This window comes from Phytophthora infestans, genomic scaffold (genome assembly GCF_000142945.1).
Source record: "Phytophthora infestans T30-4 supercont1.325 genomic scaffold, whole genome shotgun sequence".
NCBI lineage: Eukaryota > Oomycota > Peronosporomycetes > Peronosporales > Peronosporaceae > Phytophthora > Phytophthora infestans.
Window position 1 is genome coordinate 35,769 of NW_003303434.1, and position 12,765 is coordinate 48,533.

Consider the following 12,765-nt stretch of genomic DNA (forward strand, 5'->3'; position numbering starts at 1 on the left):
ACGTACGAGGCCAAAAACTACGCTAGAATTAGCTGGGTCAACATGCCCGTCGGTGGATGGATTGTTGATGCTACTGCACGCACATGTTCGTGTCTGTGCTTTAAGAAAGCTGGGATATGCCTACACGTTGTTAAGGCAACCGAATTTTCTGGGCTGGCATGTCCAGGTATGCCAGCTCCTTCGCAAAGATTTGTGCGGCCGGCACAACAATCGCGCACTGCAGCTCGGCGGATAGGGAATTGCGACTTAGATACAGACAATAACGAAGGTGGCCCAATAGAGCCTCAAGGTGCTATGTACGGGCCACCTACACTTGCTGCTTCCATGGAAGCTGCGACTCGTAGAGAACTCGGGCGTCATTGAACTGGACGGGGAATAGGTCGTCTACGACGTGCCTGGCACTCTTGACGGAATCGCGATCGATGGATTGGTCCCCACGTGCACTTCGCTGGCTGCTGCTGGACACGCGTGCGGACCCAGTGCGTGTGGAGATCGTTGCCGTCTTGACTGGCACTCTTGACGGAATCGCGGTCGATGGATTGGTCCCCACGTGCACTTCGTTGGTTGCTGCTGGACACGCGTGCGTGCATTCCTCATCCAGCGACTACGTGGAGATCCACACGCCCAAGCTGGTCGGTGGCGCCTCGGGGAGCGGAGCCAACTACTTCACACTCAAGTACTTCGACCAGGACGCTACCTTGGCTCAGAGTCCGCAGACGTACAAGCATATGGCGTGTGATGTTGCTAGTCTCGAGCGCGTATTCGAGATCGGCCCGGGCTTCCGTGCTGAGACCTCGAGCACGCAACGTCACATGTGCGAGCTCGTGGGTCTGGATCTGGAGATGACTATTAAGGCGCACTACCACAAGGTGCTGTAGGTGTTCTCAGACCTATGCATCTACATTTTCGATGGCTTCAAGAAACGTTACGCCAACAAATTGGCTTCTATCAACGAGTAGTACCCGTTCGAGCCGCTCAAGTACAACAAGCCGTCGCTTATCACCAACTTCTAGGAAGGTGTCAGGATGCTGAAGGAGGCTGGCGCTGACCTGAAGACGATCTGAGCACAGAGAAAGAGAAGTGGCTGGGTCGTCTCATCAAGGAGAAATACGACACAGACTTCTACATCCTCGACAAGTTCCCGCTGGCTGTGCGTCCGTTCTACACGATGCCAGACCCGACGGACAAGCGTTGGAGCAACTCGTACGACATAATGATCCGAGGCGAGGAGATGGTCTTGTATGCTCAGCATGTGCACGATCCCAAGCTGCTGATGGAGCGTATGGACGAACTGGGTGTGCCTCAGGAGTCGATGCGCAACTACATCTACTCTCTCCGTCTTGACTCTCTGCCCCACGGTGGCGGTGGTATTGGTCTGGAGCGTGTGGTCATGTTGTACTTGGGTCTGGGCAACATCAGTAAGTCCTCCATGTTCCCGCGTGACCCCAAGAGGTTGCTCCCTTAAGCCTCTCGTCGCTAGAATGGCGTCGTATTGTTTGTAGCGGGCTCTCATTGAATAAGGATAATGCAAAAACCAAGTACTGTCAACGACGATATCCTGAGGTCTTTGTCGTTCGATTAGCAAGATTAACGTTACACGTAGCACGTTGCGCACACATTACTCTGTTGTCGACTACACATACTCTACGTAACTAGAATGCCTCAGTATTTACTCATACTGTCGAACTATAGGCGGGTACAGGTTCTGGATCGTCATTGCGGCTCACGACACAACCTACATGATCACACAGCCATAGTGCATGTACACGTAATTCTGTGCTGCAAAAAATTGTGTGAAACTTAGCAAACTTGCTGAGTGGGCACGGACTATCTTTGTATTTGACGTCATACAAGCATTACCTAGCCTTTTTCAAATGATCCAACTTCCTAAAGCTCTGTAGTGACGACTACAATCATAGAAATACCTCCAGTTATGATTACTTCAAAGTGCTATGGAGCCGTCAATGCACGCTGTGTATAAACCTCTACATATAATGTCGGATCCATGTTGGTGGTATCTTCATTTGAGTTGGTGTAGAAGTCCTCTTTGCAGGTGCTCCGCGCATATGATCAGGGTTTGACTACCAAACAGCTGGTGCGTGTCAACTCCTAAACTAGTAGTGTGTTGCTCTTCCTGTCAGTGGCCAACACCACCATAAGAGTGTGGGTTTAATCAACTGTAGTGATTCAATCTTATCCTCGCTATTTTGAAATGTTTTGGATTCTCTTAGTGCGAGCAAGAGGTCCAGTAGCGCTAGATGGTGAGCGGCTGCATAGCTAGCGATAACGAGCAGAGACTGCAGAAGGGTCCGGGGACGCTGAAGAAGGGTCTGGGGTCGCTAAAGAAGGGTTTGGCGACGCTGGGTGGGATGTTCCTCCTCACCAGGTAAAAGGTGATTGAGTATTTGAAGTAGGAGCAGCTGCCTGTACTGTTCTTTGGCGTTTTCGTCGCTCGAAGGGGAGTACTCGAGCCCACGTAGAGTTTGCTTCGCGGACAAGACTAACACAGTGGTCAGTGTGATATGGGTCCTCTGCGCTTACGCTGGCTGGGCTTTAATCTCAACGTTCCGAGCCCACATGAAACCAGTCAATGACAAGGGGCTCATCGCGTATAGCTGGTATTGGTGTGGTTGTTCCTCTTTAAAAATATCAGCAGTTATATGCCTCATCATCATCGATCATTCCGACATCGCTGCCTTTTTCTTGGGTGTGTCCAGATCTTCGGAGGTAATTTCTTTAAAAGGAGGGTATTCCCTTCTAGTATTGCCGAACCACCACAGTTTCCATGCGCCAAGTGGATCAAAACTAGATAAATCTAAATCTTTTGGAACCTTGTGAGATTTACCACCCTAGGTAAAATATCGAGGCAATTCATTTGGGCGTGGGTTTGCTGCTGCTGCTTGAGTACGCTGCTGAAGCCCCACTTCTGCAAGAAGTGCTTTTATCTCCTTCCGGAGTAGGTCTATAGTTATATTACCCGCTGATACACCTTTTTCTTCCTGCACTTTCTCTATTCTTCTCTCTGGCATGTCGCTAATCGATTTTTGCTGATAATTTCCACAAGAGATCGATATGCGGGGGTATCCCTGTGGGCGCCATCCGAGACAATTCTCCATTTTCCAGCTCCAACTTTAATGTATGCTCGTGAAGTAGATCCGGGTTGGCAAATAAATTTGTTGACAGCAGCGGATGACTACTTGGCAAATTGTCGATCAGAAGTGAGGCGTGGTGTACTAGCGATGCCAGACATAGTCGCAGAATACTGCCAAAGATTTTTCGAGCGCGAGACCAGGGGACATATTCTCGACCGCTGATTGGATCATACCATCCGAGTTATTGAGGCGGAAGTGCTGCAAACTTCGAGTCAATTTACTGGTAAACCTGCAGCAATGCGTCCTAAATTTTGTCCTCCAGCCGATTCGCTCCGAAAGTATCTGTCTTGGACACCACAGAGAGCCAACCACACCGAAGGCAGGCACTTACTATGGAGGGCCCACCTTTACTCCCACCGCATGGAAGTGGCTACACCTTTTTCTTAATGAGTGAGTGCCATAGAATTTACCAACTCCACTCTTGACGAGAAGACTACGGAGGGCCTTGCCATATCTAACTTTTGGATCCGAGCCGGGAAATAGTTGGCCTGGCTGCATGTGAGGGTTGCACGCCAAATAAATTCCAACCAGGACGTAGATGACCTAAACGCATTTGTATATAAGTGACGCGGGTCATGCGGTCCAGAGCCATCTTGATTTGTCTTTGTCTTGGAACATAAAGCTCCAACACTGTCATCTTTTTCAACCAAATGGTGCGTCTGAACGGATACTGATCTGCACATCAGATTTCACTGAGTCGTCAGAAAAGGGTGCGAGAAACTGCTGTCATTTCGACAGAGGGTAGATCTGCACAATTTCTTGTAGAGGAAAAAGTCAATGGGTGCTTGCCTGAGGGTTTTGGAGAGCTGGATTGGAGGTGCTTGATATCATCTCCGTATTCTACAGGGAGAGTAATGCGTTTTTGGCGGTAGAGATCTTTTATTGCACTGCAATATCCACTCAGAGTGACTTGGCTCGACTCCTTTTATACACCATATTTTTAACGAAGAACCTGGGGGTGAACTCAGCAAGATTAAAGCCGTCGCTGGAGTAAAAAATCTCGCACTGGCGTCGTCTTTTTTAAAAAGTTCTTCATGATCCACTTCGTGATTCCATTGATATTGCCGACGTACTTCTTTCTGGTCTTCGAGGCAATGCACGCGCTGCGTATTGCGGCGGCATCAGCATTCGCCGCCATAGCTTCTCGCAGAGGTCCCTCAATTAATCCATTATCAGCCGTCGTTCTGTTCTGGTTCAGCTTCAATTTCAGCCAATTATCTTAGCGCCATATCATCAGCGCTCTGCGCTTACGTTTTCGCGGAGAAATTCGATCTCTGCTAAGACCAATCATTTCGGAGTCGGAGAACACGATCATTAGGGAAAAGATAAGCCAAGTTTACGGGCTGACGAATACAACTTACGCAAGTAAAGAAAAATGGCTGAAGCTCAGATAGTAAGGTCTATTAATAGAAGATTTACAGCTTGCTGATGCAAACCAAAATGTTTAAGGAATTAGAGTTAGTGCGAACACCCCCCTTCTCAATATCTATGAGCTTTCTCAGCTGCGATCGCTCACTGAGCGATAAATTAAAACTGCCCTTGCAGCCTCAGCCGAACGATTACTGATTCGAGCTCTATATACCATCCTCCAGCTCACACCAACGGCTCACGACAATAAGTGTGTTTGCTACGATGTGATTGAGCGAGTATTGAATATACTAGTAAAACACTTATAACAATGCCGCCACCGAACCAGAATCACGGTTCTGATAATTTCTCAGAACCCCTAAGAATCAGGAACTGGGTTCTGAGAATTTCTGCTACATGTATTTGAAACTGTGGCTGAAGTTTCACATTTTCAAAATATGCGAAAAGACACATGAACCAAATAATATTTAGTTCATGTGTCTTTTCCAGTATCACCGATATAATATATCGGTGATACTGGATCATACCGAATCCGTCTGAAACCAAGAACTGGATTAGAGGCAGTTCTTAAACCTATAATTTAAACTACTCATGCCTTCCAGTCGACTTCGCTTCTTGTGCAAGTGCTATTTAGTCTCAATTCTCAACTCGAATCTTCAGTGATCGCTTTTTCATTTTTGTTTCTACTCACTATCCAGCTCTTTATACGACTGGAGAACATCAGTGCCGTCTACTACGAGAATTTCGTTCCGCACTCCGACTTCGACGTCGCCTTGAGTGCCGCGACGAGCGATGTTTATCCGACTTTCGGTCTTTTTTGTCCTTTTTCTTGTCCTTATCGTCTCGCGACGAGCGGTGTTTGTGGTGTTTCTTATGTTTTTTGCGCTTCTTCTTTTCTTCCTCTTTCCATCGTTTAGCTTCTCGAACGGAGACATTGTCAACACTCCCGGATCTCTTCCTGCCTCGCGTATCCTCATTCTTTCCTTCTTCACCGGATAAACTCGAATCCTCTGAGCTCAATTGACGTCGTTGACCTTCAACTGAGTTACGCGTCAACAATAAAGTCTTCGAAGTTGATCTAGCTGGATTTTCCAGTTGTTTCGCTTCAACTTGCACCTCATTGCGTTCTTCATCGTCACTTTCGTCTTCGCTGTCATCCTCACTGAGTTCCGACTCGTCCGAAGGTTCAAAAATGGATTTGAGCAAGTCTGTCGAAGCCTTTTCAACTGTTGGCAGTGCAGGTAGATCTCTGTCCTCATTGGACTCGACCGCTATTGTAAACTTCGAGCTCTCACCTGCACTAGCCTTTGACTGCCGTTGAGCAGCTCGATCGGCTGCAAATTCCATCAAATGCGGAACAATCTCCTTATCAAACAAGTCTGGCTTTTTATCGTCTTCATCACCCTTTCCGCTAGATCCTGTGGGTCCGGCACACTTAACGTGGAAGCGTTTGCACAGAAGTGACTTGGGAATCCACAAACTCTGCGACCTCCGCGACAGCGTAGCTTGAGGTTGTTCAGGAATAATTGCGTCATTTTTATCCTCGTCCAAAGTCGATTTTGACGACACAAATCTCTTTGCAATAGACGCAGAGATAGTAGCCCGAAACCCGACAGTCATTGGTGAAAGGCAGTGGTGGAGGTCATCACCACTGCCTTTCTTCAAGGGTTGTCGGGTATTTAGAGTTGTCACAGCGTCAACCTGATCTTCGTCGGCAAAGCGGTGATATGCCTTGAAGTCTGACGGTACAGAGAGACGCAAGTTCACTGCCTTGGGTGGCTTCTCCTTGGAGACCGCCAGCTCGAAGCCAGGCAGCACAACACGTCCATCTGAGCACAACTCTCGGCTGCGTCTCGTCTTTTCATACCGACGAGACTCTTGTGCCGATGAATCCAGTCGTTTAGCTTCTTTCCTAGCTCCAAGCGGAGCGATAACTCGGTCAAATTGGGACATAGACACCGTCCCGTACACGTCAATATCGTCGTTTTCTTCCAGGGCACTTAAGCCATATCCACTCGTCGCTCGATTACTGCCGTCCGTCGTCTTCAATGCGTCCAAGAACGAGACCATTTGACGATGAGACCCTTCTTTCTCCTTCACTTTCTCCTCCTGTTGCTGTCTGTGCATCGAGAACTCTGGTGCATCCCTATACGGGTCAAACCCTGCTCCATATCGATCCAACTTTGGCTTTGGAAAGGATTTCTGTACGTCAAACATCTTGCGAGGAGGCACATACACTTCTTCTTCTTGCAGTGGCTCCGTCTCTGTCTTCTCCTCACTTGAATCTAGCATCAGGAGCTTAACCTGCTCTGTATCTTTCTCGTCTTGGAATTTGCGTTTCCGAACTCGTTGTCCAATGCCGTGTCCTTCTTTCCAGCCCATCTGCTTAAGCAATTTGGCTCCAATAGAGTCGTTAACAGGCAAGACCCAGTCTTCCGGTAGCGAGAAGCCTGGGATAGCGGCTTCAGTTCGGTCAGGTTGCTGCTGAAGACGTCGTTTGGCTCCCGTTTGAAGCGTATCATAGTGCTCCGTAGTCTCCAGTCGTTTGCCCAGTAGAGGATCGTCCTCCTCGTCCATAAAATCCTCAGGACGTTGCTCTACCCGCGAAGAGCGGTTGTCACGGGAGGATGAGAAGGTTGTGGGGGTCCATCCTTCCTGGCTACCCACAGAATTGTAGTAACCGGCCGAGAAGCCACCTGTGAAGGCTCCGTGGAAGCGTCGACGGCCCTGTGCGTCCGTAACCTGCAAGATTTCGACCAATAAAACGACACAAATGCGTCAGGTGATGCACGCTGTTAGCTTGGGCTGAAGTTGCGTCGTAACAAGGCATAGCGAGGGCGAGAGAGGGAACGGAAGACGCACCTCCTGGTTGCGAACGCTTCCACGCTTCATTGGTATAAAATTTACTACAGTGAAAGATAGTCTAAAGTTTAGACTAACTTTTGGGTAACTTTAAAAATTATGTGGGTCCAGAGTGAAGCCATCCTGTACATGTACATGTACTTCGTGAAAGCGGCATTTAACGTCGTAACAGTATGGCGATCCCTTTTTCAGTTATGAACACACACGTAGGGCCTTTGAAGCTACTACTACTGCAAGTACCGTGGGGTGTTTTAATTAGGCAGCAGCAGTGCCAGACTGAGGAGGACTTGAATGTGAAATGCAGAGCGGACACGCCAGCGACTCGTTGAGTTTCGCGAGGATGCACTCGTCGTGGAAGCAATGGCCGCAGTCCAGCGTTGTCAGACCCGCCCTCACATGTTCGTCAGTCTTTTTGTTGACGCCTGAAGAGCCCCGTTTGCTGCTTGGCGCTGCTGGCACAATTGACACCGTGTCGTCGCCGACGAGCGCCTTGCGACAGAGAAAGCATTCCTCCGGATCTTGTGTCGGATCGTTGTCAAGAAAACTGCTTTCTCTTCCACCGATAGTAAGTCGCTCGCTCAATCGCATAAAATCCGAGCGATCAAAGACCATTCCTTCGAACAGGAATTCGTAGATCAGTTGCGGCAACTTGGTGGATGACACTGAGCACTCCAAGTTGCGGTTCTGCTTGGCCATACGCAACAGAGTCGAGAAATACGCCTGCAATTCAGACAATCGACCTGAGATCACACTTGGACTCCTTGATCGGAAAATGCGGCGACGTGGGAAGTGGTGCGCTGCGTACATGTAGAGCCACGGGCAATTTGACGGGCAAAAGTGGCCGTAGTCGAGCACACTGGCAACTGCTTCTTTGAGCTCATAAAATTCCTTAAAGGTCCTTGCCATCTCCCACGTTTGGTCAAGTGCTGTGTTGCTGATGCGCATGACGTAGCGGGGACTAGCCAGTTTGTTCTGGCCGGGCACCACAGCCTTGACAAATTCCACGTGGACGTTGTCCAGTAGCGTCTGCTCAAAAGTTTGCGTCGGCGTGAGGCGTTGCGTCTGTCGCTCCACACGGCGCTTGGGGAGCGAGAACGAGCGGCTCATTTGTTGCTCTTGGAGCGACTTGCGGCGTCGCAGCTTGGTCGGAGGAGCGATCGGCAACGAAATAGACTTGCGGAGGGCCATGAAGATCTACGAAGACGCTGCAGACAGATGAAGTTGATCGAAAAGCGCAGCGGAGATGTGATGGCGGTTGCACGGCACTGAACACTCGACAACCTATTAGCTCTGGGCCGGCTGGGGGCAATTGGAATGTGACTTTTCCAGCTGGGCGAGTCCACATTGGCACCGTGTGGTCGTTCCTCTATGGAAAAGGATCGCCAGCTGTATCCATCTTAAGGTATAGTGACTCCAAGATTAGTGATTCATAAATGGACAGAGCGGGCGCAGTACTATCTATTATGCAGTGGGTACGTTCGTATTCAAAGTCTCAGGTGTAGAAAGTAGGTCATTAAATGGCGGGATACAATGCTGGCTATTTTTAAAAGCCAGCATTTTCCAAGTGCCCTTCGTCGCAAAACCGAAAGAAGCTGACCACGTCGAGCTGTCGTCACTCTCGTGCTGTAAACAGCGCCCGTAATACAAGTATATCGGATACTCTGTGATGCAGTCCCGCCGCGGAGGCTCAAGCTTAAAATCCTCTGCCGTTCGGGAAGGATCGAGCGGGGTGGTCTGTTGGCTGCATGCACCTCTATTATAGACCTTAAATTAGAGCACCCAGCTCAACGCGTTCAACTCAATCTTGGTGCTCAGAGCTCAACAGTAGAGTCTAATGTATCCATGTTAATACATGAAGTGTTTATGGCTATGAGCTCGGAGCGAGAGGCGTATTCAGCGCCTGTATTTCAGGCTTGCCGTTTGCTTGTGCTATCATGGCTCGCCCATTGTGATAATTGGGCCCTCGCTTCCGGGGCTCGTTTGCGAGCCGACAATGTGCCTACCTGCATAACCCACTACAACTGGAGTTCTATCATCCGAAGTCGAGGTCGATCTTCACTATTTGGCTGTCGACTAGCAAAAACGACTTACCGGTGCACGTTTTGAATTTCTGATTCATGGATATTTTTGAAGGGCAATCAGATTCCAAACTATAATAGTTTTGGGCGGAAGCTTTTTTTTTGAAAACCGGTAGCAGCAAAGCCAATGACAGCATGTTGGTGGATACATTGGCTGCCTGCGTCGGTGAATAATGGTCATGGCACTGGTAGCCGCTTGCTACTTCTAACGGTTTTTTATCGTAAATTTTACTACGAAGCAAGTAGCGAGCCGGATAAAAATCCATGTCATGATGATCTCGTGTATTAATCGATGCCTGTATGTGGGAGCCAAGAGCAACGGATACAAAGGCTTACATCGCCGTGTAATCCCCTCCACCAGTATCGCTGAGGTCGGCAAACAGATTCTCTTCGTGCTGGCGAGCGAGCGCTTTCTGTCTGAATAGCACAGCACCGACGACAACAGCCACGAACACTGCACACGCGATGACGATTCCCGCGATTGCCCCTGCACTTAGGGCGTCGGTGGGGTTGCTGTCAGTGATAGCCCCATCGGCACCTGTATTCGCGTTGGCAGTGCCAGCTGTTGACGTACCTGCGGAGGGTGTCGTTGTTCCTCCTGTTGTCGTTGTTGTCGTTGACGACGTGCCTCCCGTCGTAGTAATTTCCGTCTTTCCGGATGTCGATGTCCCCGCAGTAGTCGTTCCTGACGTTTTCCCCGTGGTTTTGGACCCTTTGGTGACTCCATTTGCTGCTTTCTTCGAGTGTGCCACGCAGCCATAGACGCCTGCATTGAGCAGTGAACAGTACGTACCCCTGGGGCAGTCGCCGTCGCTCACGCGTTCTACACACACGTGATTCGAGACGATGCAGACGTCGTGGTTCCATCCGACAACGCTGATAGTATGTTCGTTCGTAGAACATCCTTCGCCATCCTTGCATCCGTATACACCAGTGTCAAACCAAGTACAGTGAGCACCATTCGGACAGCCACCGTACTTGCTGGCACTGCAGATGTTGCCCGAGTTGACGCATCCGTCGCGGTCCCAACCAGCTACACCGATGCTCTGTTGCCCACCAGGGCATGTCACGGTTGTACCTGCTGCTGGTACCCCATCATAAGGGCGTGTTGGGGCTGGAGTCGAGCTGTCACGGCAGCCGTAGGCACCATTGTCAAGCAAAGCGCAGTTTGCACCATTGGGGCAATCACCGTCGCTGACCTGGCCTGCGCACACGTGATCCGAGGTAATGCATACGTCGTGGTCCCAACCAGCTACACCGATGATCTGTTGTCCATCGGGGCATGTCACGGCCGTATCTGTATCGTAAGGGGCCGTAGGTGCTGGAGTCGGGCTGGTAACGCAGCCGTAAACGCCATAATGAAGCAATGCGCAGTAGGCACCACCAGGGCAATTACCGTCGCTCACCTGGCCTGCGCACACGTGATCCGAAGCGATGCATACGTCGTGGTCCCAACCAACAACGCGAATAGTACTTTCGTTACTAGAACATCTTTCGCCATCCTCGCATCCGTACACATTCGTGTTGAGCCAAGCGCAATGAGCACCAGTTGGGCAATCGCCAAACGTCTTGGCAATGCAGACGTTACCGGGTTTGACGCATCCGTCGCGGTCCCAGCCAGATACACCAATGCTCTGTTGGCCACCGGGGCATATCACGGTTGTATCTTCGTCATAAGGTCGTGATGGGGCTGGAGTCGAGCTGTCAACGCAGCCATAGGCTCCATTACCAAGCAGCGCGCAGTTGGTACCACTGGGGCAGTCGCCATCGCTCACCTGGCCCACACACACATGATTCGAGGTAATGCATACGTCGTGGTCCCAGCCAGCTACACCGATGATCTGTTGTCCATCGGGGCATGTCACGGCCGTATCCGTATCGTAAGGGGCCGTGGGTGCCGGAGTCGAGCTGGCAACGCAGCCGTAAACGCCATAATGAAGCAATGCGCAGTAGGCATCACCGGGGCAATCGCCGTCACTCACCTGGTCGACACAGACGTGATTCGATACTATACACCCATCGTGGTCCCAGCCAACTACGCCGATGGTAAGCTCATTGCTCGAACATCCTTCGCCGTCCATGCATCCAAACGTGCCAGTGTTAAGCCAGGCGCAGTGCGCACCATTCGGACAGTTACCAAACGAATTGGCAACGCAGACATTCCCGGAGTTGACACATCCGTCGTGGTCCCAACCAGTTACACCGATGCTCTGCTGCCCGCCGGGGCACGTCACGGTAGTATCGGTTGGCACCCCATCGTAGGGGCGTGTTGGGGCTGGTGTGGCGCTTGCCACGCAGCCATATACACCCGTGTCAAGCAGCGCACAATAGGCCCCACCGGGACAGTCGCCGTCGCTCACCTGGTCGACACAGACATTATCCGAGGCGATGCACCTGTCTTGGTCCCAGCCGACTACGCCGATAGTGTGGCTGTTGCTGGAACATCCTTCACCGTCTTTGCATCCGTATACTCCCGTGTCAAGCCAAGCGCAATGAGCACCATGCGGGCAGTCGCCAATCGTGTTGGCAACACAGACGTTGCCCGAGATGACACATCCGTCGTGGTCCCAGCCGGCCACACCGATGCTTTGCTGTCCTATCGGACATATCGGATACTCATCGCTGGGCCTTGTCGGAGCAGGAGTCGGCTCTTCTTCCTTAGTCGGAGCTGGCGTAGGCTCGGACGGCTTAGGAGTACTATCATGTGGTGGCGCTGTCGTGTCTGCCGGGGGCTTTGGAGATGGTGTCATGTCTGTCGGGGCTTCAGAATCCGCTGGTGGTGCAGTGGTATCCTCTGGAGGCGTTGTCGGGTTTTCAGGGGCTGTAGTATCCTTTAGTGGAGCTGTAGTATCCTTTGGGGGCGTATCTGTATCTCCCGGGGCTAACGTATCGTTTGGAGGTGCAGTGGTGTCTTCCGGAGCTGCAGTATCCTTTGGAGGTCGAGTTGTATATGGGCCTTGTGTCGGTGCGGCTGTTGGTTCGTCGGTGTACGACGGAAGATTTTCTTTGAGCTCGTCCCAAGAATCATATTCGTCATTCACTATCGGAATGTGATCCTCGTAGTTATCGTCCTCACGAGGGTAGAGCGGGGCAAGTGTTGGCGATTGAGTTGGAATCTCACACGGGTTGCAGTCGTCTTGGTCCCACCGCACATTCACGTCATTGACAACCATTGTTGTCATTTCCTCCTCACCTCCATCAGATGACTCAGTAACAGACTGTAAGTTCAAATCCGAGTTGACAGCGTCGCCCGCGTTACTGTCCTGATCTTTTATACTTGCGTCCACGTCGGCTTCAGCTCCATC

The 12,765-nt window shown here is 50.7% G+C and overlaps 4 protein-coding genes across 4 annotated transcripts; 1 reads left to right on the top strand and 3 right to left on the bottom strand.

Moving 5' to 3' along the window:
* Positions 1 to 422: 422 nt before the first annotated feature.
* On the top strand, positions 423 to 1,465 carry PITG_21349 (aspartyl-tRNA synthetase, putative; the record flags this gene model as incomplete). Its single annotated transcript, XM_002894946.1, has 2 exons — positions 423 to 874; positions 1,066 to 1,465. 2 exons carry the CDS (start codon positions 423 to 425, stop codon positions 1,463 to 1,465), a joined length of 852 nt encoding a protein of 283 aa, XP_002894992.1.
* A 4,401-nt stretch (positions 1,466 to 5,866) lies between these two features.
* Positions 5,867 to 7,412, bottom strand: PITG_21350 (uncharacterized protein; the record flags this gene model as incomplete). The annotated part of the gene is made up of 4 exons (XM_002894947.1): positions 5,867 to 5,914; positions 5,961 to 6,179; positions 6,222 to 7,262; positions 7,383 to 7,412. 4 exons carry the CDS (start codon positions 7,410 to 7,412, stop codon positions 5,867 to 5,869), a joined length of 1,338 nt encoding a protein of 445 aa, XP_002894993.1.
* Positions 7,413 to 7,637: 225 nt separating this feature from the next.
* On the bottom strand, positions 7,638 to 8,687 carry PITG_21351 (uncharacterized protein; the record flags this gene model as incomplete). The annotated part of the gene is made up of 1 exon (XM_002894948.1): positions 7,638 to 8,687. One exon carries the CDS (start codon positions 8,568 to 8,570, stop codon positions 7,638 to 7,640), a length of 933 nt encoding a protein of 310 aa, XP_002894994.1.
* A 388-nt stretch (positions 8,688 to 9,075) lies between these two features.
* PITG_21352 (uncharacterized protein) lies at positions 9,076 to 12,633 on the bottom strand (the record flags this gene model as incomplete). Its single annotated transcript, XM_002894949.1, has 5 exons — positions 9,076 to 9,135; positions 9,474 to 9,492; positions 9,797 to 9,947; positions 10,035 to 10,226; positions 10,254 to 12,633. The coding sequence occupies 5 exons, from the start codon at positions 12,631 to 12,633 to the stop codon at positions 9,076 to 9,078; spliced, it is 2,802 nt and encodes a 933-aa protein (XP_002894995.1).
* Positions 12,634 to 12,765: the final 132 nt, after the last annotated feature.